The 27,036-nt window shown below is 47.1% G+C and overlaps 1 protein-coding gene across 1 annotated transcript in view; it reads left to right on the top strand.

Annotated features, from left to right (window-relative positions):
- Positions 1 to 27,036, top strand: part of LOC138277681 (tetraspanin-36-like) — a 133,136-nt gene that overhangs the window by 60,407 nt on the left and 45,693 nt on the right. The window contains exons 3-4 of the mRNA XM_069219232.1: positions 1,937 to 2,011; positions 12,536 to 12,631. Coding sequence (XP_069075333.1) covers positions 1,937 to 2,011; positions 12,536 to 12,631 — 171 coding nt within the window. The remainder of the gene's footprint in view (positions 1 to 1,936; positions 2,012 to 12,535; positions 12,632 to 27,036) is intronic.

Here is a 27,036-nt window from a genome sequence, read left to right as displayed (position 1 = left end):
AGCTGAACTTTGCTGGGCTGAAGAGGTCACAGCTCCTGTGGGCGTGCCCTCCTCGGCTCAGCAAAGGTGCCTCGAGGCCCTCCCCCTGGTGACGAGGGAAGCATCACTCATTGACTTTGACCTGGGCGTTTCAGGTTTAAGCCCTGAAGCGCCCAGGGCGAGTGTCAATCAGTAACACCTCGTCACAGAGTGGGATGGGATCAGAAGTCTCACTGACCCCATCCCACTCTGTGACGAAGTTGGGACTACTATCTTCCCTCATTGGCTGACCTAAGGTCAGCCAGCGAGGGAAGGCAGTAGTCCCAACCCTCCTGGGACCACCGAGGCTGAAGGTAAGTGTGTGTGTGATCTTTTTAATGAATGTTTGGTGCATGCGTGTATGTTTGAATGTTGATGAGTGTTGTTAATGGATGTGCATGCGTGTGTGAAAGAATGAGTGTGAGTGTGCTTTCCGCCCACCCCCCTTCCTCCTTAAAATCTTAAAATGCCGACCGCCACTGCTGTTTTCCTTGAAGGAAAACAGGATGCATTACAAAAGGGAAACTGAAAAGTTTTTTTTCATTTTTGAAGAGCATGTAGTGGTCTGTGGGACCACTGCCTGCTCCTCAAAAAGGTTTGCACTCCTATTCGCAAAGGGGAAGGGGTCCCTTGGGGACCCCTTCCCATTTGCTAATGGGTTACCAGCAGCTTGAAGTTGGTGGTAACTGAGAATGTTTTCAACCGCATTCCTGGTCGCAAAACATTGTTACATGGCCCTGCGACTCACTGTTAGGAAGGGTTGCCCTTGGCATGCCCCTACCTAATACCGACTCGAAATCCCTATTTTGCGAGTCGGTAACAAGTTATCGCCTTGCAAAAAAGGGATGGTACATGGCCAGAAGCCTTTGCGTCCGGCAAAAGTGCTTCATACATCTGGCCCTAATTGTCTATTCAATCACTCTACTCAAAGAAACTTGGAGGAAGACTCTAGGTGTACAAGGTTCATCACAGTAGAACTCTTTCCTAGTGCACCTTAGACTGGAAACTGACCTGCTTAGAATCATCAAGTTGGTAAAAATCCCCACACTTTGAGACAGCCATACGGCTAGGCTATCCCTATGTGCTTGACATAGCTGCTTCCTGCTTTGACCCAGGCCTGCTAGTTAGACGCCAAAAAGCAGCTCCTGCTAACCTGGATCACTCACTAGGAATATTCTTGCTAACTCTGCAAAGGTTTTACAATCATAGCAGAATTTTACTGTATCTACCATCACCTGTTCACAGGACCTACGTATTAAATCCATACTGCTTAGAGAGTACCACCAGGTGGTTTGCAGCACATACAAAAAGCTAAACTAAATAAACTGTAGGGAACTCTGTAGCTATAGTGATGCTACATGTTGGGCTTAAAAAAGTATCCAAGTAAACAGTTAAACAGATAAATAAATGTATAGCTACTATATCTGTTCATAGGTTGTATTTTTTTCCTTTACCCTCTGGATCTGAAACACATCTGTGAATGTGCCCGAGTGACTTACAAAAATAGTTATTTAGGGTTAATGTCACTGCCTTATGTATAGTAAATATTGGTAAATATATGTGATCAGTTTGTAGTGATTAAAATGACAACGCCACTGATGCTTTCTACGGACATTATTTATTAAAAAATATTTTTCTTGTTGTATGTGGGATTTATTAAAACCTACTGGGTAAACAATGGAAACCTAATTTCAGTCTTTGAGAGACTCGTGTAAATTACCCCTTTGTAAATTGCATGTTTCCAGTCCTATGACTTCTGTTGGTACCTGGCTTCACTGTACAAAACCACAAAAAATAAAGTAATTTCAGCTGAATTAAACTGTTCCCATTATTGAAAGCAATGTCCCAGGTTTACTGACAAACAGGTGATTAATTACTCTCATGTTTTGATTTGTTCTTTTTTTCTTTTCCATTTCAGTTCAAGAACATTACCCAATTTTTCTTTTTAGTTGAACTGGGTATCTTCATTACAGTTGTGTACACCTTGTCAAAGGTAAGATGAGAGCATCGCCTAAAATTAAACCGTCTTTTGTAGTTGCAATATTTGTAATCTTCTGTTTGGTTAAATCTGTCATTTGTAGTTTTATAATGAGCACACTTGGTATATCAGCAATAATTCCTGGTGTAAATATAACACTATGGGGAATATTTACAAGCTCCTAGCCCCACCGGAGCGTCACTTGTTGTGATGCTCTGGTGGCTCTGTGCACTGCATCATATTTACACTTTTTGTATCTTAATGCCACCTTGTAAATATAGCCCTTTCAGCACTTTGCACGGAAGGGGCATTCAGTTGGTGTTGTTTTGGCCGTTCCACAGCAACACCCATTGCAATGTGGGGGTTGAAGTTGATTTCTCCTTTCTGGAACACTTAAAAGCGGCTTTCCTCAAAGTTAAAGACTGCCTTTTAGGCATAGATACCTGGATGGAGTCTAGACAGAGGTTCTTTTCTTCAACCAGAATGCCCCCTGGAAATTTATGGTGGCCAGAAGAACTTAACCCGCCACCATCGCCTACCATATTGGTGAGGAAACTAGGTATTTTGTTTGACTCCCACCTTTCCTTCAAATCCCAAATTAAGATTAAGGCGGTCATTCCTACCCTGGCGGTCCGAGACTGCCAGGGTAGGGGACCGCGGATGCACCGCCAACAGGCTGGCGGTGCATCCAGGGCAATTCTGACTGCGGCGGTACAGCCGCGGTCAGAAACAGGAAACCGGCGGTGTCCCGCCGGTTTCCCGCTGCCCTAGGGAATCCTCCATGGCGGCGCAGCTTGCTGCGCCGCCATGGGGATTCCGACCCCCTTACCGCCAGCCTGTTCCTGGCGGTTTACACCGCCAGGAAGAGGCTGGCTGTAACGGGCATCGTGGGGCCCCTGGGGGCCCCTGCAGTTCCCATGCCAGTGGCATGGGCACTGCAGGGGCCCCCAAACAGGGCCCCACAAAGATTTTCAGTGTCTGCTTTGCAGACACTGAAATTCGCGACGGGTGCTACTGCACCCGTCGCACGCCTTCAACTCCGCCGGCTCCATTCGGAGCCGGCTTCCTCGTTGAAGGCGCTTTCCCGCTGGGCTGGCGGGCGGCCTTCTGGCGGTCGCCCGCCAGCCCAGCGGGAAAGCCAGAATCACCGCGGCGGTCTTCTGACCGCACAGCGGTGTTCTGGCGGGGGTACTTTGGCTGGCGGCCTCCGCCGCCCGCCAAAGTAAGAATCACCCCCTAAATCTGCTTTATTAGTTTTGAAAAAGAACATGACAACAACATCTCACCTACATCCACTGGCCAGTGAAGGACAATAGAAGGCAAGATAAGGATGTAAAGGAAAGGTAGCAAAAGGGGTGGGCGGTCGACCACACGAAGAGAGAGAGGGGAAGTCGGAAGTGCCGACACGGTTTGCATAGTGACCCCCCCCCAGTAGGTAAAGCATTCACAATGCCTGATCCTTACCTTGGAAGCCTTTGAGAGATCTGAACTGAGAGGTTCAGGAACCTGGGGAGGTCAGTGTCATACATCTTATCGGTAGCAGCTAGGACACTAACCCAGTATTGTTGCAGCTTAGGGCAATATCAAAGGAGGTGAGTCAAAGTGCCCATCTGTCCACAGTCTCTGCAGCAATGTGCATCCCCGCCCTGCTTCCACTGAGCCATTCAGGCCGGAGTGTAATACCAGTAGTTTGCAAGCATGAGGAGTGCCTCTTTGCCCGAGATACTGGCAGCAGAGGCCTGGGCTCGTCACAGTATGTCTGACCATTCTTTAGAAGTAAAGGATCTTTCACATTCCTTTTCCTGTTGTTGCTGTGCTGGCAATTTGACGTGGGACAGCGGCACATTGAGAAAAGTATAGATGTTGGAGAAAAGGTGTTTATCTGTATGTCGGATGAGTTGGGCAGTAGGGGTCCACTAATGTGTGGCTGTATGGTCGGTTGGGTAACCCAGTCGCGGATTGCTACATATTGTCAGTGTGCAGTTGGGGGGATGGCTTTGTCAATCTGAATCTGTGCAAAGCCCATAAGCCCATCTTGGTCAAAGACATCTCCTATCATTTTGACGTTGGCCTGCTGCCATTGTACGAATGCAGTTCCTTGTCATGCAGGAGGAAAGTCAGGGTTCCCTATTATTGGGGTGAGATACGGGTAGATAGATTCTTCGGTAGCTGTACCCTGTCCCAGGTACCCATCGTCACTCTAAGCACAGGGTAAATAACACCGCTGGTGGTCTATGGGGTTTTGGCAGCCAGGGCACCTTCCAGATATGGTCCCCACCTAATCGATAAAGCACTAGTGCTTCTCCAAGCAGGGTCTGGCCCACTCCACTAAATAACAGAGTTGGGCTGCTTGGCAGTATTGTGTGAGTTGTGAGATACTCAGGCCACCCTGAGCTGGGGACAAATATGGCTGTTTTTTTCGCCATGTGATACTTCTTACCTGCCCAAATGAATTCCTCCATAAGGTGTTGCACTTTGCTCAAGACTTGTATCATGGACTTCAATGTCAGTGTTTGCATGATGTACAGTATCTTGGGCACTAGGGTCATTTTAACCACCGCAAGCCATCCCAGCCAGGAAGGAGTGTAGCCTTTCCAGGAAAGGAGATCAGACCCTACAGTGAATAGGAGCACTGCATAGTTGCTTTCAATGGTGCGTGCCAGTATAGAGTGAATATGGAGGCCCAAGTATACCATCCCTTGGGTAGCCAATGTAAAAGGCAAGAGGCGTGCAAATGTGAGTTGTTCAGACTTTGGGACATGAGGTTAAGTGTTTCTGTAAGCTGACTTTGAACCTTGGGGCTTCCACAAAAGCCTCTAGCTCACTCATCAGTGGGGGTAATTAAGTGGTTGGATGTGTGGGAACTATCATAACATCATCTGCATAGAGAGCAAGCTGTGTTCCCTCCCACCCATGATTATACCTGTTATAGTGAGGTTTCTGCAGATTCGTTCTGCAAAGGGCCCCATGCAGAAGGCAATAGGGGGCAGCCCTGACGAGTGCCTCTGGTGATGTCAAATGGTGGGGACATCAGTCCACTAACCGAAGGGCCGCCTGGGGGCCCATGTAACTACACCAGATCCAGCGACGGAACCGCTGACCAAGACCTATTTTATTTAGCACTAAGTGAAAATATGGCCAGTGTACACGGTCAAATACCTTCTGACCATCGGCCGACAATAGAAGGGCAGGTATTCAGGAGCGCTGGGTTTTATCTGGTAGATGACAGAGGCATTTGGTGTTATCACTACAGCCCCTTTCAGGAGTAAACCCTGACTGGTCAGGATCCACCAGACTCTGCTCAGAGGGGTTAAGGTGAGCTGCCAGTATGGTAGTACAAATCTTGGCACCAAAATTCAATAAGGAAATCGGGCAGCAGGCAGCAGAACAAGCAGTGTGCTGGATTCTTACCCTGTTTATGGAACACTGTAATAGTAGCCATCTTCATGGTATCTGTAAGAGAGCCGGTAGTGCTGAATGAGTATATAGACGGGTGAGGAGAGGAGCTAGGGGGCGCTGCAAATATTTGATAGAAGTCAGAAGTGTAGCCATTGTGACTGGGGGCGCTGTCTGGCTGAAATAAAAAAATAGCCGCCAACACCTCATCAGTGGGGATGTCTCGGTTGAGTCGTGAGGGATACGGTGCAAAGGTACTTGTGCCAAGTAAAACTCAGCATCTTACCTCTCAAGCTCCTCCACTGAATATACGGGGGCATGGAAGTGCTCGAAGGCCCAAGCAGTTTGCTTGTCTTGGTGTAGCTTGGTACCCTGCTTTGTTGCCCCCCTGCGTAATATTTGTGCTTGGTAAGGAAAAGGGCATACTCTGCCCTATCCATATCTAAGGCCTTAAATTGTTTACATGTCGTTGTGAGCTGGCATTTTACTTGTGTGCCTCCTCTAACTTCTTCACCCGTCCATCTAAGCAAGTCCATTTATCCCTTCTATCCTAATTGAGTCAGGTTACAATAGCTATGAGATAGCCCGAATCACCGCCTTTAGGGTGTCCCATAGCAATGCTATGGAAATGTCAGTAGTATCATTAATATCAAAGAATCCCGTATGGCATCCTTTACCTCAATGACAGTGGATTTGTATGTTAAAAGTTTGTGATTGAGGTCCCAAGTGCGGTGTTAGGGTGTGAGACCTGGCAAGTGAAGTGTGATGCAGACAGGAGAATGAGCTGAAAGGGCGGCCACGCCTATATCGACCATCGTAGTGGATGCAGAGAGGTGCGGGGATGTAAGGAAGAAGTCTATCCTAGCACAGGTCTGGTGGGCTGCTGAGAAAAAAGTATAATCCTTCACAATGGGGTGTCGCATGCGCCATATGTCTGTGAGCCCATAGTTGTCTAGCCGGCCGGGTGATGTAAGAGCCCCACTCTGTCCTACCCTCTAGACTGACCTATCCAGACAGAAACAGGTTATAGTCTCCACCAATCAAGATGATGGCATCAGTGGTGGCCATCACCCGTCCCACGGCTTCACGGATGAAAGCCTCTTGGTGTTCATTTGGTGCATATATATTAGATAGTGTAAAAGTGTAGGCTTCCATGCAATGCACAGAGACAGAAGCCTACCGGGTATACTAGTTTGCGTATGAACTACCTTTCCGGAAAAGTGTGTGGCCTGTAAGATCGCTACCCCTGCCCTCTTCCCCGTACAGGACAAGAAGTACTGATGATCAAACCGCTGGGATCGCAAGCGCCTCCAGTCTGCCTTAAGGCAGCTATCGCAATTGAGTTCCTGTAGCATGGAGCGGAGTGCCAGGCGCTTTGCTGTTCGTCAAAGAATGGAGGAGCATGCTGGGGGAAGACTTGCAGGGGTGCACCAGCTGCAGCACTGGTCATTTAAAAAGTGTGTCATGGGCATGTGTAAGTGTATCTGTACGCAAGGCGCCAGGTGGGAGGGTAGGCAAAGGAGAAGTAGAACAAAGAAGAACAAACAACATAACTGAAGTGTTCCCCTTCTGGGAACACAATAATCTCCATAGATGGGGTCCATGTTGTCGCTTCCAGAATCATCTGTGCATCAGTTGAGGTGTGTGTGGAGCTCCCCTGCTGAGAATGGTAAACCCCAGTGTGGCATAGCAGGATTTCCGAGCTTATCCCACACTAAATCAGGAGAGCGTTCAATCTAGTGTGTATCAGAGTAGGGTCCCTAGGGCTGATGCATATCAAGAGGTCTGTCCTTTAGTTGTTTTCGGGTTCAGAAGTGGTCTCCTGGTACTGAAGTTAGGATGTAAGGGCTGCCCTCTCCTTGCGGCTTTTCGTCTCTGTAGATTTGTGAGGCCATTTTGTCTTCAGTCCTGGGAATGCCGTGAGCCACATGAGGAGAGGGACGGGCTCCGGGGGGGGTGTCGGAATTGAGTGTTGTCAGCATCTTGTGGCTTGTCTTTGTCTAACAAGGCATTGGCTTCCTCCAGAGTGTACACACTCCGTGTCTCGTTATTCCATACAAACGTAAGACGAAATAGCGAATCCCTAGTTCTTGCAAGAATTCTGTGACAGGCCTCAGCAGTCTGCGGCGTTGCAGGGTGATGGAGGATAAGTCCTGATATAACCAGCCCTTTGTGCCTTCACAGCCAAAGGCGTTTCTACCCCAAAAAGGGGCCACTATAGCTTCCTTTTGCTTATAACAGTGGAGACAAGTCAGAATGTCTTGGGGCAGGGAATTTAGCAGGGAAGCCTGCCCTGTGTGGGCGGTCCAGTATAAAGTCCTTTTCAGCAAGATCTGGTGCTGCATGACAGAATAGGCTAAGGTGATAATCTTCCAGTTTTCCTGAGTCTGCCTGGAGAGGGACTTCTTTTATCCTTATATTGGAGTGCCAAGAGCTCTTTTTAACGTCTTCCAGCTGATAGTGCCGTTCAGTGTGTTCCTATCCTGGAGCTCCAGCAATTCACATCGATGTGCATCAAGTTCCTACTCATGCGAGTCAAGGACCTGTTGAAGGGTGCTGACTCTCTGCCCCAGTTCTCCGATATCTTGTTTAGGCTCCTTGACATCTGTCAACATTTCCTGATTGAGGTCCGCAATATCTTCTCTCAGAGTGCCAAAGAGGTTCTGCAAAAAGGCCTGGGTGTCCGGGCATCCTCGCCCATATAGTTGGAGGTGGCCCCATTCGCTGAAGAGGATGCCGGTGGGGAGGTATTCCTGTGTCGATCTGGATTTTTAGCTGTGGGCTTAGTCAGCAAGTCTTTAATGGGGTTGTCTCTTTTGTTGCCTTGGTGAGCAGCCATGATCACCCCAGGTAGCTGCAGGAAGTCAAGAAAGGCAACACCATGGGGGTAACGTCCCTTAGTTGTTGTATGTGCAGTGATTTGTCTTTATCTAAAGCGTACGTTGCACGCCATTAAGCAGAAACCCCAGAGAGCCCACTAAAAGTGAAGGAAGGTCACAGTAGGCAAGATCAAGGCAGAAATGTCACCAACAACCAGGAGACCCAACTAGTGCATGATGTGTTGGCGCTTTGTAGTGCGCGGATGGCATGGCCTCCCTAGTGTGCGGATCTCTTACATCTGTGGAATGTCTGGTGGACTATCCCCACAGTGAGCGAAAGTCTACCGTCAAGTATTGGCTCACAGCTGTCAGCAGTCAGATGGGTTGGACTCCCCCGGTGCAGACAAGAGCCACCGTTGAGTGCCAGAAGGACAGTCGGGTGCGTGAAGCAATCAGGTGGGTGTCTGGAAGCAGCTCTACCAGTAAGCGCCAGGAAGTGTGGCCCTCTGGCCATCACAGAGCGCCATGGCATGAGTATTGTTCCCAAAATGGCCCCTTCTTACCTCTGATCTTCAGGCCTTGCGGCCTATCGTGGTCCCGCTAGGCCCCAGCTATGCCAAACAACTGCGGGGGCGTAGGGGTGCATGTCACCACCAGAGCGGGCTGAGTCAGAGGGATTGCCTTGAGGAGTCAGGCTGTTAGAGGATTCTCAAAGCTGGCGGTGCCAGTTGCTTCCGTGTGGATAGACCACTCCATGCTCTCAGTGTCTGCTTCAGGATACCAAACCCTTGAAGCAGGGCCCGCTGCAGAGTTGGGCTACCAAAATGAGCCCACAGGTACAGCAGCTAGTGGCTGGGCCAAGTCCTAGGGCTGCTTACTCTGTTAGTCGGGTAGGAAAGATCTGTGAGGGCCACAGGTAGTCGGTGCTGTTTCTTATGCCCAATCACACCCTACTATAGCCGCCATCTTTGTTTTTGCGCTTCAGGCCCCTGAGCAGTTGCAGTCTGCAGTCGCCAGCTTTGCAGCCACGGCCTGCCCATACGCCTGTTGCCTGTGTTCTTGGCGCTTTCCCGGTGAGTTGTGGAGAGGAAAGAGCACTCCTCTTCCTCCGTTGATAGCACAGTAGGCGGCGGAGCTCCGTAAATTCACTACCACACAGGTGCCATCTTGGACATGCCTGCCTCATGTCCCAAATTAGACAGATCTCCTCGAGCTACTTTCAGAAACTCAGATCTATCAGGAAGCTGATACGTCTGGTCCCGGAGGAGATGCGCAAAATTGTGGTCCATGGACTTGTGATGTAGAGACTAGACTGTGCCTTTATCTGGGTTTGCAAGCTTTTCTGACCCACAAACTCCAGATCATTTAGAATGCTGCAGATAGGCTGATTCAGAGAGTCTCTTCATGCCAACATATTTACCTCACTTAAAGCAGCTGCACTGGCTCCCTGTGGTGAAAGGATCACATTTAAGGCCCTCACTTTGGCCTTTCGAGCCCTCAAGGGCAAAGGCCCTCTCTATTTGAGGAACAGACTTGGCCTGTACCAAGTGAGAACGCTGAGGTCCAGTAACCTCCGGCTTATGTGAATCCCCAGTTATGCCAAAGTTTGGTGGGGAGGTAGTTTATTTGCTGTGCTGATAGCGAAGGTTTGAAATATCTCACCGCTCAAACTTCGCACGGCTCAGTCTGTTTACAGCTGTAAAAATGAGCTAAAAACGTAGCTCTTTCTTCAAGATTAGGGCTTGATTATCCGGTACTTTCTCAGTCGCTGCTTTGAGCACTAGGATGTTCTGCTGAAACAGCTGAGTGCTATACAAATGCTTCTGATTGACTGAGTGATTGATTGATTGATGTGTGGTTGTGTAGTTTTAGAGTGTACCAGACAAATAATATCAGTCAGTATTATATTGCCTTTGTATTACTATCAGTAAGATGGTTTAGTAATATAACAAGATTGAATTTGGACAAGGTCAGTCAGTTGGGATAATTCCAACATCCCAACAGTGAACTAACAATTATATAAATATATATATATATATATATATATATATACACATATACACAAACACATACATATATATATATATATATGTATTTATTGTTATCATAGTTTCAAGTTAAATACCTCTGGTTCTCCGTTATAGCATCTTCGTTAATGTGCATACATATTAAAAAATCCCACACATATTCAGGATTTTGGAACACAACTGGGAGAAATTACTCTATCCATGAAACAACAATGACTACGTAGAGGCAACATTTCCTTTCTAATTTTGATCTTTTAACAATATGGAATCTTAAGTTTTATATTAAAACCCCAAAAATCAAAATGGACATAAAATGCACACAGCAACATTTCTGCTCCCAACATGTCTATTGTGGTCTTTCCAAAGATAAAAAAATGAAACAAAACTCTTCCCATAGTCATAAGAACCTTCACTTCTCTTTAAGGTAACTGCATCACATCACATTCCCAGCATGCATCACAGCAGCAGTTGATTCCTAGTAAAAGAAGTAGAAAGACTTTAAAGTCGGTTCCATTCTGATGGGCTATCTGCAAGGAGGAAGGGTGTTTGTTAATTTAATTTCCTATAATAGAGAACTGGGACCTTACTATGGATATGGCACGCTCTCTCACTTTGTGGCACAGCGCACCTTTACGTATGTGCGTTGTATCACAGCAAACACAGCAAACACAGTAAACACAGTTACCAGTACAAGGTTGAACAGGGGCCTGCACTGGTAACAGTGCATTGGTGAAATGTGGCTCAGCTGTTTGAAGCTGCCTTTCATTCTGCATGCAACAACCTAGGCTCACAATTAAAGGAGGGCAGACAATCCCCACAGGCAAGTGAGGTGAGTGACTGCACCCCCCCTGAAGGAGATGGCTGAGGGATCCAGGGTACCCGTTTTCCTTCTTAGAAGCTCCCACTATGTGACTCACAGTTAGTCAGACGTTCTCTTTGCCTGCCTCTGTAATTGTGGCATGGACACAAAGGCACCTTCAACACTCACAGCATGGATCCACACCCGTATGCAAGTAAGGATATACCGTGTTGAGTTTGTGTCCACATATATAGCTGGCACAATCTGTATTACAGAAGGGGTACTGTAAGCATCGGCAACCTCTTCTGAAATACCAACGTGCCCTAGCACTGCACAAAGTGGGCACACATGCCCAGTGGCCCATCTGAGCACTTTTTTTAACACAGACCGTAGGGCTGCAATTTCTTTTACTAGAATAAAACATAATGTATGTTACACAATGAATGAGAAGTCTGTACATATAAAGGAAAAAAACCTGCTATCCTAACTCTTGACTCTTTCCTAACTCTTGGGGATCTACTGTCCACCGTTTCAATATAATAATATGCAATCTGGACTAATGGGACTTGGGAAAAGCTGCTACTGAGTCTAAGCAAACTGGCAATACATTGAATGGGGATACTGCCAATGTCTGATTTCATGCATGAAGACATTAGCAACACCTGTAAACAGACTGGGATTGGGAAACTGGCAGTATATTTTACTTGGCATGTAAGAGATTGCGTCGGTTTATTTATGGAGGATGACAACACCTGCTCTTGCCAATGTTAAAGAGGTATTTTGCTTTAAAATGCAGTTTAGTTTTTAGAATCATTTTCTATAAATTGTTTTTTAATCCTGTGATGTTTAGAAAATGTTACTGCCTCAGTGCACGTTAAATACATAATTTGTCACTAATGTTCCCAAAAAAAAAAAACACTTGGCGAGAAAACTCAGTGCTACCTCTGGGGAATGATTTTAAGTGGTCTTGCAATTTCCCTTAATGCGGTACAAAATATTAGTTGGAAGACCTGCTTCATTAAAACTTAGGGTATGTCCTTGGGAGGGGAGAGATTACACACGTACAATGTACCACTTATGACACAGGTGGCAAGACTCTCAGGTCCCCCACCAAATGTTGCAGGGGGCCACAAACATTGTGTTATCACCACTGAAATAGTACCTGCATAATATATGGAATGTATTGCTGTGCCAGAAAATTGTTGCCTAAATATCGAGGACCAAATATCGTGCAGTTATGTTTATGTAAGCCTGTCCAAGGTATGTTAAAAATAGCACCTCTAACCTCACCTACACAATTCTACCTTCATAATAGTTTGGTCCTCAATATTTAAGCTGCCATATTATGGCAGATCAGCATATGACATGGAACACACACTACTGAGCCACTTATTAATATTTTGTTAAATACAGATCATCATAAGGACAGGAGCTGTGGTTAAATGACTTTGGAATGTGCTAAATGTTATGAAATATGTTTGTGCTTTGTTTTCCACAGGGACCAAGCAAAAAGGCCGATGAAATACATAATATAATGCAGAAATATGACGGATACAATGCAGAGTCGCAATCTTTGGATTATGGACAGCAGAAGGTAAACATTGCCCTGTAGATATAAATCTAAAAACAACAGATTCAACTTAATTCATATAGAATAAAAAAAATGGCTTTATATTTTGAAATCTATTAAATCACACAATATATTCATTAGTAACCAGTCTGCAGTTAGTGAGTGGGGGACACAATGCGATGAAACACCTACAGGCTCTGCAAGTACAATGGTGAAACAGGCAGCAACCACTGAGAGAACTCTACAACACATCTAGCAGCACTGATGAAGGGGGCTGCTGTTGTGTGTTACTTGACAGAGCTGCTTAAACTGCATGGATTACACTTTTCAACCACAAAGTGGAGGAAAGGGGGGAGAGAGAAAGATTCTGCAACACTGCCCCTAGATGCCACAGTATCTGTGCTGGGAATGTGGCTACCTGGAAACTAGGGCTTGGATATCACTGTGCCTGGTTCTCTCACCTCAGTGGCGTGGACTTCACCTGCAGCCTGGCTCCAAGGTGCCTGTCTTTAAAGGGCCTTGGGACTTAAGAAGCCGAGATAGCGATAGAAAGTGTTCATCTAAAATCCACAGTGTAGTCACAATATTGGGACCAAAATATCAACAAGTAAGAATCTATAGATTCTCTATAGCTAACCCCACATCTACAGTGGTGTAACATTGGCCACAACAGCCCCTGTGCTGCGGGGAGAGGAAGACTGAGCTCCAGGGGGCCCCTGAGTACAATAGAGGCTGCCTCTGACTCTGGGACCAGTTATTTTACATAGCACGCAGTCAGTGCCACGCACCACGCACAGTCTCTGAGACTGTGCGTGGGGCGTTTTAATAATAGCACGCTACCCGTGGCCAGCACTGTCCACAGGCTGCAAGCCATTATTAAAATGCTCCTTTGGAGACAGAGGCTCGGCTCGCGCATCTGCAGTGCCACACATTCACATGTGGTGCACGCCACGCTGTGCCGATCGCTCGCCGCTGCAGCGTGGTGACCATGTTGTGGTGTTGCGCAGCGCATCAGTATGTAAGAACACCGCACACCATGAATTCAGGACATAGATACTGAGTCACTGGCCACGCGGGAAACTTCCCGGGCCAATTTATTAACCTGCACCCTTTACGTCTTGGGCACATCTATCCAGCCTGCAATACAGGGTGGACGTGCCACAGCCCCTGTTTCCTCTCAGCAGTTGTAACAGCCCAAAGGAAACCACAAAATTCCTCCTTAACCCAAAAGAAACACAAAATAATATATATATATATATATATATATATATATATATATATATATATATATATATATATATATATATGTTCGATGGCATGTGTAGCTGTAGATACACATGCTGTGTACTGTTCCTGCCATCTAGTGTTGGGCTTGGAGTGTTACAAGTTGTTTTTCTTCGAAGAAGTCTTTTCGAGTCACGGGACCGAGTGACTCCTCCCTTTCGGCTCCATTGCGCATGGGCGTCAACTCCATATTAGATTGTTTTCTTTCCGCCATCGGGTTCGGACGTGTTCATCTTCGCTCCGTAATTCGAATCGGGAAACTTAGAAAATCATCAAAATTTGTTGGTATTCTTTACGTTCGTTACCTGTTTAGTTTCATCACATCGGCACCGACAACCAGACCGCTTCGGCGGCCCTTTGGGGCTTCCGCACTTCACCAAGGCCTGGTCGGCCCGACCACACCTGTCGTCGAAGACTAATGGACCGGACCCCCTTCCGTTTCTGTCCCAAGTGTCACGCCAAGTATCCTTATACAGACCAGCATCGGGTCTGTAACCTGTGTTTATCGGCCGAACACAGAGAGGATACACGTGAGGCCTGCCGAGCGTTTCGATCCAAGAAGAACTTAAGTAATCGACGCACAAGACGACTACAGATGGCGTCGAAGTCGAAACAACATCTCGACGTCGAGGAAGAAGAGATGCGGATATCCATTCAGGGATGGGACTCGGATGAATCCGACAGTGATCGACCTTCGACGGCGGCGCAAAAAGTGAGTACACCTGCCCCGTCCCACACCCAAGGTCACACCAAAAAACTAAAGGCCACGGGGACGCAACTGCCAGAAGGCCATGGCTCAACCCACAGAAAAGAAGGTGACCAAGTAACATCGGCACCGAAAAAGGCCAAAGATTTGCCGAAGACATCCGACTCCGGTTGAAAAAAACGGCACTGAAAAGAGTCAGCATCGAGTAATCGAGTCGAACAAGCCTCAAAAGAGCTTATCGGAACCGAAAAAAGACAATAGCGATGGGAATTTCGGTACTGACAAAACCGGCTTCGGAGCCGAAACGTTCTTCCTACACTGAAGAACAAGGGCTTTCCCTGCAGCTCAAAGAAAGGCACAGATTTGAGCAGGAACTGGATTTAGAAGAACATGACCAAACACAGCAAAGGTTACAAATCCAGAAAGACACAGGGAAGATACAAACCGTCCCTCCGCTCAAGTCAAACAGAAAACTGGCTTTTCACGAGACTGAGATGCAACCAAAAGCCAAAGTGGTTAGAGAAAAGTCACCACCACCACATTTCTCATCACAAACATCCCCACTGCAATCACCACAGCTGTCACCAGTGGGTACACCAATAGCACAGTCACCCACACATACTGGGATGACTCAAGATGATGCGGACCCCTGGGATCTATATGACCCACCTATATCAGACAACAGCCCAGAGTGCTATCCAACAAAACCTTCACTGCCAGAGGACAGTACGTCCTACACGCAGGTACTGGCCAGAGCAGCAACATTCCACAACGTAACAATGCACTCAGAACCGGTGGAGGATGACTTCCTCTTTAACATTCTGGCATCCACGCATGCATCGTACCAAAGTTTACCAATGTTACCGAGCATGCTTAAACACGCACAACAGGTCTTCCAAGAACCTGTAAAAGGGAGAGCCGTCACGCCAAGGGTCGAAAAGAAATATAAACCGCCCCCGTCAGACCCAGTGTTGATTACTCAACAGCTCCCTCCGGACTCAGTGGTTGTGGGGGCTGCAAGGAAACAGGCAAATTCACAATCTTCAGGAGATGCGCCACCCCCTGATAAGGAAAGTCGAAAATTCGATGCAGCAGGGAAAAGAGTGGCATCACAGGCAGCCAATCAGTGGCGAATTGCCAACACACAAGCCCTACTTGCCCGCTACGACAGGGCGCACTGGGACGAGATGCAAGACATCATCCAGCACTTGCCCAAAGAACACCAAAAACGTGCCCAACAAGTGGTCGAAGAAGGACAGGCCATATCAAACAACCAAATCCGGTCTGCCCTAGACTCTGCTGATACAGCAGCACGGACTGTCAATACAGCATTAAAAATTGGAAGGCATGCATGGCTGCAAAGTTCTGGGTTTAAACCAGGCGGTATTGAATATGCCGTTTACCAACATCAGCTATTCGGGCCGGAAGTAGATACCGCAATCGGAAAAATGAAAAAAGACACAGACACGGCCAAAGCCATGGGCGCGCTCTACTCCTCACAATACAGAGGGACATTTAGGAAACCACAGTTTAGGGGAGGGTTTAGACAACAGCCATCAGAACCATCCACCTCCCAAACAAAACCCACCTACCAGTCTCAGTACCAGAGAGGGGGGTTTCGTAGTTCCTACAGAGGACAGTTCCCAAGAGAAAGAGGGAAATTCCAGCCTTCCAAGCCAAGCCCTAGCAAGCAGTGACTTCAATGTCACACTTCCCCAACACGTATCACTGGTGGGGGGTAGATTAACCAAATACAACCACAATTGGACACACATTACCACAGACACGTGGGTCCTATCAATTATTCAACATGGTTACTGCATAGAGTTCACAACATTCCCTCCAGATGTTCCCCCAAAGCCGCACAAAATGTCTCAACAACACTTAGACCTATTACAAATAGAGGTCCAAGCACTGCTAGCAAAACAAGCCATAGAGCTAGTACCCTATCACCAGATAGGAACAGGCGTTTACTCCCTGTATTTCCTTATCCCAAAAAAAGACAAAACGGGGAGGCCTATCTTAGATCTCAGAACACTGAATCTCTTCATCAAATCAGATCTTTTCCACATGGTAACACTTTAGGACGTAGTCCCCTTACTAAAACAAGGGGAATACATGACAACACTGGATCTCAAGGATGCGTATTTTCACATACCCATCCATCCATCTCACAGGAAGTACCTCAGGTTTGTAATACAAGGCAAACATTACCAATTCAAGGTGTTGCCGTTCGGAATAACAACATCCCCCAGGGTATTTACAAAATGCCTAGCCATAGTAGCAGCTCATATAAGGAGACATCACATGCACGTATTCCCATATCTTGATGATTGGCTAATAAAAGCCAACACTCAACGACAATGTCACGTTCACACGCAATACGTACTAGATACTCTACACAAGCTAGGGGTTTCTATAAATTACCAAAAATCTCGTTTACAACCATCCCAAATACAACAATACTTGGGATCAACACTCAACACACAAAGAGCAACTGCCACTCCAAGTCCACAAAGAGTTCAGTCGTTTCAAAATATAAAATCAAGCATGCAAGCAAACCAACACTACACGGTCAGGTTTGTGATGAAACTACTAGGCATGATGTCCTCATGCATAGCTATTGTCCCAAACGCAAGGCTGAACATGCGGCCCTTACAACAGTGCCTAGCAAAACAATGGACGCAGGCACAGGGTCAACTTCAAGATCTAGTGTTGATAGACCGCCAAACACACTCTTCGCTTCAATGGTGGAACCCTGTAAATTTAAACAAGGGGCGGCCTTTTCAAGACCCAGTGCCTCACGCCATTATCACAACAGACGCATCCATGATTCAGTGGGGAGCACACCTCAACAATCACAGCATACAAGGTCAGTGGGACAATCAGCAAAAACAACTCCACATAAATCACTTAGAACTGTTAACAGTCTTTCTAGCACTAAAAGCCTTTCAACCCCTTCTAGCCCACAAAAACATTCTTGTCAAAACAGTCAATATGACAACAATGTATTATCTAAGCAAACAGGGGGGGACAGACTCTTCACAGCTGTGTCTCTTAGCACAAAAAATTTGGCATTGGGCAATTCACAACAACATTCGCCTAATAGCACAATATATACCAGGCATTTACAATCAGTTAGCCGACAATCTCAGTCGGGATCACCAGCAAACTCACGAGTGGGAAATACATCCCCAGATTCTACAACATCACTTCCACCGCTGCGGGACACCAAACATAGATCTGTTTGCAACAAAAGAAAATGCAAAATGCCAAAACCTCGCGTCCAGATACCCACACCCTCAGTCCAATGGCAATGCTCTATGGATCAGCTGGTCAGGGATACGCTTTTCCCTCTCTCCCGCTCATTCCTTATCTGGTCAACAAACTGAGTCAAAACAAACTCAAACTAATACTTATAGCACCAACGTGGGCACGCCAACCCTGGTACACCACACTGTTGGACCTATCTGTGGTACCCCACATCAAACTACCAAACAGACCAGATCTGTTAACACAACACAACCAACAGATCAGACACCCGAATCCAGCATCGCTCAGCCTAGCAATCTGGCTCCTGAAGTCTTAGAATTTGGATATTTAAACCTTTCCAAAGAGTGTATGGAGGTCATTAAACAAGCAAGAAAACCCACAACAAGACATTGTTACGCTAACAAATGGAAAAGGTTTGTCTGCTACTGCCAGGCTAATCAAATTATGCCATTAAACGCCTCCACACAAAACATTGTAAGTTATTTACTACACTTACAAAAGTCCAATCTAGCCTCCTCTTCCATTAAAATCCATCTCACGGCAAAATCTGCTTATCTGCAGATTAAACATTCAAAATCGCTTTTTAGAATCCCAGTTATTAAAGCCTTTATGGAAGGGTCTAAAAAGAATCATACCCCCAAGCCTTTCTAATAGCCATCCCTTCACTTCGAAGAGTTAGCGAAATACAGGGGTTTACTATTCAAGAACCCTTTATACAAATACATAAACATAAAGTGGTTCTCCGTACAAATCCACAATTCTTACCAAAGGTCATATCACCGTTTCATCTAACCCAAACTGTGGAACTCCCAGTCTTCTTTCCACAGCCAGACTCAGTAGCAGAAAGGGCATTGCATACATTAGACATAAAAAGAGCGCTAATGCATTACATTGACAGAACAAAAGAATTTTGTAAAACAAAACAATTGTTCGTAGCTTTCCAAAAACCGCATGCAGGTAACCCTATATCCAAACAGGGCATTGCCAGATGGATAGTCAAATGCATTCAGACCTGCTACCTTAAAGCTAAAAGAGAATTACCCATTACTCCAAGGGCACACTCCACTAGAAAGAAAGGCGCCACAATGTTTTTTCTTGGTAATATACCAATGACAGAGATTTGTAAAGCAGCCACCTGGTCTACGCCCCATACATTTACTAAGCATTACTGTGTAGATGTGTTAGCAACACAACAAGCCACAGTAGGACAGGCTGTACTAAGAACATTATTTCAGACAACTTCAACTCCTACAGGCTAACCACTGCTTTTGGGGCGATTACTGCTTTGTAGTCTATGCACAGCTTGTGTATCTGCAGCTACACATGCCATCGAACGGAAAATGTTACTTACCCAGTGTACATCTGTTCGTGGCATGATTCACATGCGCCCTCCCACCTCCCCGGGAGCCTGTAGCCGTTTTAGTTGCATGTAAATTGTAAATATGTAAATGAATATTACTTTACTACACACTATGTACATACATATCTACTCCATTGCATGGGCCCCTATAGTATCCTTACCTCAATAACTCCTACCTCACCCTTTGTGGGAAAACAATCTCAGATGGAGTCAATGCCCATGCGCAATGGAGCCGAAAGGGAGGAGTCACTCGGTCCCGTGACTCGAAAAGACTTCTTCGAAGAAAAACAACTTGTAACACTCCGAGCCCAACACTAGATGGCAGGAATCTGTAGCGCAACATGCCACGAACAGATGTACACTGGGTAAGTGACATTTTCCATATATATATATGTATATATATATATATATATATATATATATACATGCTTACACAAGGTGCCCCAAAACAACACTGAGGGAGGTAAAAAACAAAATCAGCACAGAGCATTAGAGGATGCATAAATACATTTCAGAGTTCACACTAGTACAAATCCTCATAAAAGTGTGGAAGTCAGTGGTCGAGGACATAAATGATATCTCTCCACGCCTCCTCTCGGCTGCACAGGAGCAGTGGTCAGTTCACTTGGTTCCCAAACAGGTGATACAGGTTGTTCAGCACTCTGTAGACCCACCTCTGAGCGAAGTGGAGAAGGATGAATCGCACTGTCCATTGACTGCCCAGGTGCCATGAGAACACCACCAGAAGTTTCAGGAGCCCCGGAATCCCCATTGTCACCCCAATACCCAGACATGGCTTCATCCATGTTTACCATGTCCAGATCCGGCTGCCTAAATAGTTTGAAAAATGAAATGTTCCTTGTGAGGCTTTCCTGATCTTTATGAGCAGACACTATGGTACCTTTGATGGTGCTTATAACCCATGCATCTTTTTCAAACAGAAAAATAAATTTACTCCCTGTCCTTCGGTTCTTAGCCAGGACAAGATCACCAATCTGGAATTCTCTTCGTTTAGCTATTAGTTTCCTTGACAGCTGTTCGTGCCTGATTCTTCTCTCAGACAACACCTTTGCAGCTCTGTCAATGACTTGTGGTGATTCACCCACATGAGGGGTGGTGTCCCCAACCATCTGATTCCTGCATAAAGTGCTCGGTGGAACCCTGGAACATGAGGAGTGAGACGATACTCACGAAGAAAAGTATATATCGCACAATCCACATTATGACTATTGGACACGGCAATTCTCAAAACCTTTTTGAGAATTCTCATGAAGCGTTCCTCTTCTCCATTGGCCTGAGACCAGCGCATAGTGATGTTTATGTGAATAATGCCACGAGACTTCAGGAAGTCGGCAAACTCTTGGCTGGAGAAATGTGGCCCATTACAGCCCATGAGTGGCCATTACCTTTTCAAGTCAAGGAATAGTTTGGGAAGCAGTGATAGAGTCAAGAATTTCCACTTCTGGATATTTGGAAAACTCATTGATCACTACAAACATGTACTACCAAAATCTGCACTGGCTTTAAACCAAGGCACTTGGTAAATTGTCTCCGTGAGGATAGGTGGGGGAGGTTCTGCAAGACCAACAGCTGGGCACATGGAGCATTGACGAACCACTCATTCAATCTGTCATCCAACCTTGGAAGCCATACCTTACACCTTAACCTTGACTGGGTTTTAACCACCCCTTGGTGGGATGAGTCGTCTACTTCAACCACTTGAGGCTTTAGGGAGACTGGAACCACAATCCTCAGGACCCCTCAACACACATCCATCCGGTGATACAGCCAGTTCATGTAGAATCTTGTGTAGTGAGGACAGTGTCAGATGGGCCTCAACGGTTCCACAAGCCACATTGTGGAGAATGTGATGCCATTTCCCCCAGGTTATCGCAGACATAACCAGCTGAGGACACTCATCATCTGCTGTGTCTGTTTTGATCTCCTCCAAGGAGATGGGCAGAGGTCGTGATCGTTCAACCACCAAGCGCACATATTCCTCCACATCGTCAGCATCAGAGATCTCTAGAGGAGTGGCCGGCCTAGCATGTCAAGACAAGTAAACAGCGGGTTCAGAGAGCCAGACTGATACACTACCGAGAAACGATAGTCTTGTAGCAGTAGTATCCACTTCTCAATCCTAGGAGAGGGTTTAGATGTGGGTCCATTGAAAAGAGGTATGAGGGGCTTATGATCAGTGTGGACTGTGAATGGCTGTCCATATAAAAACAAATGGAAATGGCGACAGCCCCAGTGGCCAGCAATAGCTTCTTTCTCTATCTGGGAATACCGCTGCTCAGTGTCAGTGAGCGCACGGCTTGCATATGCCACTGGAGCCCATCCTCCATCTCGTTGCTTCTGAGATAAAACAGCTCCAAGACCAGTAGGGCTTGCATCAACCGACAGTTCTGACTCCTTCTCAGGATCAAAATACACTAGTGTCGTATGTTCGGATAGAGCTGCCTTGGTAGCCTGAAAAGATGCCTCCTGCTCGGGGCCCCACTCCAACACGGTATTGGACTTGATAAGCTCTCTTAGAGGTGCCGTCAGAGCAGTAAGATTCTTGATGAAACGGCTGCAGTAATTGACCATTCCCAAGTAACTGCGAACACCTGAAGCATTGGTGGGAGCTGATGCTGATTGAATGTCTTGTACTTTAGCCGGATCTGGCAGGACTCCTCCCGAAAACCGATAACCGAAGAAAGCCACTTCTCTCTGTAAGAACGCATATTTGTCATGCTAGAGAGTGAGACCATTTTCCTGAAGACACTTAAAAGTGGCTCTCAGACGGTCAAGACACAGCTCAATGGTGGGTGCGTGTACCAGAATGTCATCGCTAGCAAGCACCCCTTGAATGACATCCTGAAACACCTCCGCTGCGCTGGATATCCCAAAACTGAGGCATTTATACCTCCTCACGCCTACATGGGTAGAGAAGGTAGTGATGGCCCTTGAGTCAGGAGCTAACATCAGTTGATGATATCCTGCTCGCAAATCCATTTTAGAGAACCATTTCAAGCCAGCCACCTCAGTAACAATGTCATCTACGATGGGTGTCAGATGTCATTCTCTCTTGATGGCCAAATTGGGAAGCTGCATGTCAACACAGATCCTGACCTCGCCAGGCTGCTTGGGTTTGCGGGCAATCACGATCAGAGATACCCACGGTGTGGGGCCCTCCACTTTTTCAGTAATGTCTGCTTGCTCCACCTTCCGCAGTTCAACTTGGACGCAAATGAAAAGCCACTTGGTGATATTTCAGCTGAACAGAATTGTCAATGTGCAGATGTATTGAGCGATCTATCAGACATCATATCCCTTCAAACAGATGTTCATACTCAGCCAGAATACCTTCCGCACTCCCCAGGTGTACGCTGAAAGTAAAAGATACAAGCTGGAGTTGTTCCGATGTTTTACAGCTTAACAGCATTCCAGACCCAGTCATGGTCAAATATATTTTGGTGCGTGTTGATTGCCCTTCATGAGATATATTGGTCATAAAACCTCCTGCCAGTGGTAAAGGTGTAGGAGATCCAAAAGCGTAAACTTGCGTGGAGGTGGATCGTAGCTGTGGCTGTATTGGAATTGTCTGCAGCACCGAGTGTGCTAGAATGTTAATGGATGCTCCTGTGTCAATCACCGCTGGTACTTGGTGACCAGACAGGAGCACTGTGCATCTCAGTATGAGCCCTTCGGGGCATCCTCCTGGCTGCATTGCATGAACAATGTGGACTGCTCCCTCCTCTTCATCACTATCACCGTCATCCACGTCATCATGAAGCCCTATGGTTATGGGAGAAGGGGCAGTGCTCATCGGAGCAGACTTACCTTGGGCCTGACAGCACATTGAAAATGGAGCGCGTTCGGCTCAGTATTGAAAACTAACCACCAGATGGCGTTGCAAGGCCTCGCCCCGAAGGTCGTTCTACTGCCAGTCTCTAATGCAGGGCCGGGGTGCAGACAACAGCGGCCTGGCATGAAGAAGGGAGCTGGGCGGGGGCACACAGCGGGTGAGCGGATGCGTGCCAGCAGCACTATGCTGCAACCCGTGATGCAGAGCAGCAGGAAAAGCACTGGGACCGGGAAAGAAAGGAGGGACCAGCCGATGCAGGTACGGTGGGCGTGGGAAGCGATACCAGCTCCCTAGTCGTTAATTTGTGGTGCTGTGCAGTGCATCAGTATGTAAGTGCAGCGCACCCCATGAATTCAAGACACAGATACTGAGTCACTGGCCACGCAGGAAATTTCCTAGGCCAATTTATTAACTTGCACCCATTACGTCATGGGCACATCTATCCAGCCTGCAATACAGGGTGGACGTGCCACAACCGCTGTTTCCTCACAGCAGTTGTAACAGCCCAAAGGCAAACACAACACACGTAATGGTCTTTAGAGTTGGGCATAGGATGGGGCAGCCACGGGGCTTGTCATGTGCACAGTTGTAGACTGTACGTGCAACAGCACCAGCAGTCACGTCTGCCATTGTGAAGAAGCAGCCTGCAACTAGGTTAGGTGAGAACTCACTATACCCAGGTTCAGTATATTTCACTCTTTGTGCATTGGCTGCTACACCCAGTGACTGGTGCAGGTATATATGTTATCTGCAAGGGTATTTTGAAGAGGGAGGTATTTTATGCCTCACCCCTATTCTCATACACAGTGAAAACATAGCAGCACAGGTTCCTTTTCCTATGCATGGCCCAGTTACTGGCCACAGATCAGAAATGTGCAGTTGCTGCAGAGAGAGGGTGAGTATACATTTAAGGGGCACACGTTCTCACAGGTGGTATTGCAGACATTGTGCTATATCTGGCCTTTCTTAAGGCAGAACATGGCGTCCATCACTTTTGCCCCAGCTTAGGATGATGTTTACTAGTTCGACTCTAGAAAGTGTTTCTTGCTTTTGTGGTGGTGCAGTATTTGGGGTTTCCCATCGCAACCTTCCAAAAAGTGCATTGGACTTTGCCTATGTTATTTTTGGAGCTGTGTGAAGTTCTGTGTGTATCACCCTACCACATTGTGTCTCTGAGCTGTAGGTTGGTGGTGGTGTGTACACTGGGTGTTCTTTGGTTAAAGGTGCAGTGTGTGGGTCATAAGTGTATTTTCTCTTTGCCTCTTTTTGTATTTTGGTGGTGTTGTTCATGATGTTCAGTCTTGCCACAAATAAAACCTGAAGTGACAGTGCTGCTGTTGCAGTGTGTTGTTTGGGAGACCACACATACTGTCCTTTGTAATGCCTCTTCACTGTGAGCTTGCCCGCTCCATGCAGCCAAGTTAAAGGAAAACTTGAACACCAGTCATATCTTACTGCTGCTGTTGTTTTTTTGTGAGGCTCTGATGTCTCCTTGTACAAAGGAAGCCTGCATGATACACAGGACCATGAGCACATCAGTGATGAAGAAGAGCATGCTCCAGTCTGCCTTCTGCAATATTCTCTATGTAACTACGCACCACTCTCCTTTCACAAGGTGTCAGGAGTGTGAAAGAAAAGCACTAGATTGCACCAGTGATCCTCATGCCTTCAAATAAGTGCAGTTCAATGCATACCATGACATTGTAGGATCCCCATACTAGGCTTTGCAGCGTCATTTACTTTGTCTTATTCCTTAGATAGATTTATACATTCACTTTCACCATAGTCTTCTTTGTGAGAAAGTAGCCTCTTTCTAGCATGGTTACCCCCATTTTTGGCCTGTTCGTCAGTGTGTTTGACTGTGACACTGCTAGCCAGGACCCTAGTGCTTATGATTTGTGGCCTACTTGTCAGTATGTGTCAGTGTTTTGTTGGTATGCTTGACTGTGTCACTGAGATCCTGCTAACCAGGACCCCCGTGCTTATGCTCTCTCCGTTCCTAAATTTGTCACTACATACTTGTAGCCCAGGATTTCATCCCAAATTGGCATACTAGTGCCCCCCTATAAGTTCCTAGTATATGGTACTTAAGTACTCAGGGCATTGGGGTTCCAGGGGATCCCTATGGGCTGCAGCATTACTTTTGCCAACCATAGGGAGCCCATGCAAAGGCTTCTACAGGACTGCCATTGCAGCCTGTTGAAAGGGTGCATGTACCCTTTCACAGCCATTTACACTACACCAGGGTCACTTATAAGTCACCCATATATTAGGCCTTCCAACCCTGAAGGCTGGGTGCAAAGTACCTGTGTGTGAGGGCAACCCTGCACATTCAGAGGTGTCCCTACGTCGTCCTGGACCATTTCCCCAGACTTCGTGAGTGTGGGAAAGACATTTTACATGTGAACTGGACATAGGTCAATACCTATGTCCATTTTCACAATTGTAACTCCGAATATGGCAATGTAAGGTGTCTAACATCTGGGAATTGTACCCCAATACTGATTCTAGTATTGTTTTTACAATTCCATGCACTCTGGGGGCTCCACAGTGGACCCCCAGAACTGCCATAGCAGCTTTCTGAGGTTTTCCAGGCAGCCCCACCTACTGCCACCTCACAGACAGGTGTCTGCCCTCCTGTTGCTTGAGCAGCTCAAGCCCAGGAGGGCAGAACAAAGGATTTCCTTTGGAGAGGGGTGTTACATCCTCTCCCTTTGGAAATAGGTATTACAGGCATGGGAGGGGTAGCCTCCCAGAGCCTCTGGAAATGCTTTGAAGGGCACAGATGGTGCCCTCCTTGCATAATCCAGTCTACACCAGTTCAGGGACCACCAGTCCCTGCACAGGTACGAAACTGGACAAAGGAAAGGGGAGTGACCACTCCCTTGTCCATCACCACCCCAGGGGTGTGCCCAGAGCTCCTCCAGAGTGTCCCTGGGTTTTGCCATCTTGGATTCCAAGGTGGTGGGGCACTCTGGGAGAATCTGAGTGGCCAGTGCCAGCAGGTGACATCAGAGCCCTCCCCTGATAGGTGCTTACCTGTGTAGCTAGCCAATACCCCTTTCAGGGCTATTTAGGGTCTCTCTCCTGGGTGTTTCCTCAGATTCAGATTGCAAGACTCCAACAGGAATCCTCTGCAATCTTTACTTCATCTTCTACCGACGGAACCGCAGCTGAACCCTTCAGGAACTCTACAATTTGCAGCAAAGAAGCAAAGATGACTTCTGCAACATTGTATCTTCAGCTCCTGCCAGCAACTGCAACTGTTTCCGGGTCGTGCATCCTCTGAGGACTGCCTGTCTTCAGCCTGCACCAGAAGAACCGAAGTAATCTCCCGTGGAGTGACGGAGTCTTTTCTCTTCTTCAGTAGGCACCTCTCTGCAGCAACGACCGGTGGCGTGGGTCCCCTCTCCAGATGCGACATGGGTGGTGGACCAAAGTGACACCAACAGTCCCAAGGTCCAGCTGTCCAACTTTGGTGGGGGTAAGAGCATGCTTTCCCACGCAAGACAGTACCCCCATGCATTGCGTGACTTGCAGTTGCCAAGGCTTGTGTGCGACCTTCCAAGAAGTTCTTCGTGCACAGCACAGCTTAGGCCCCCAGTACTCCATCCTGCTGCGCACAGCTTCCTGAGTGGTTCTCCAGCGGTGTGGGATCCCTTGGTGTCATGCTGCGTGGGTCTTCATTTGCACCTTCTTTCTCCCGTGCTGTGGGCCTCCTGTGTGCACTGCCTGGTCTTCTGAGGGCTCTCTGAGTTTCTGAGTGTCCCTCTGTTCCCCCTCCTGGGTAGAGGCTACCAGGTCCCTCCTGCTCCCGGGCAGCGCTATTTTACGTTGACCGCGGGCTTTGCATGTGCCAAGGCTTGTTGGCAGAATCCTGCGACGCAAATCAGACTACAATCATCCATCCGGCGTGGGACATCTTCTGCACCAACTAAGAACCCGCATCTATC

This window comes from Pleurodeles waltl, chromosome 1_1, assembly GCF_031143425.1.
Source record: "Pleurodeles waltl isolate 20211129_DDA chromosome 1_1, aPleWal1.hap1.20221129, whole genome shotgun sequence".
In the NCBI taxonomy this organism is placed as follows: Eukaryota; Metazoa; Chordata; class Amphibia; order Caudata; family Salamandridae; genus Pleurodeles; species Pleurodeles waltl.
Note: the sequence above shows the minus strand (reverse complement) of the source record. Positions and strands in the feature narration are given on the sequence as shown.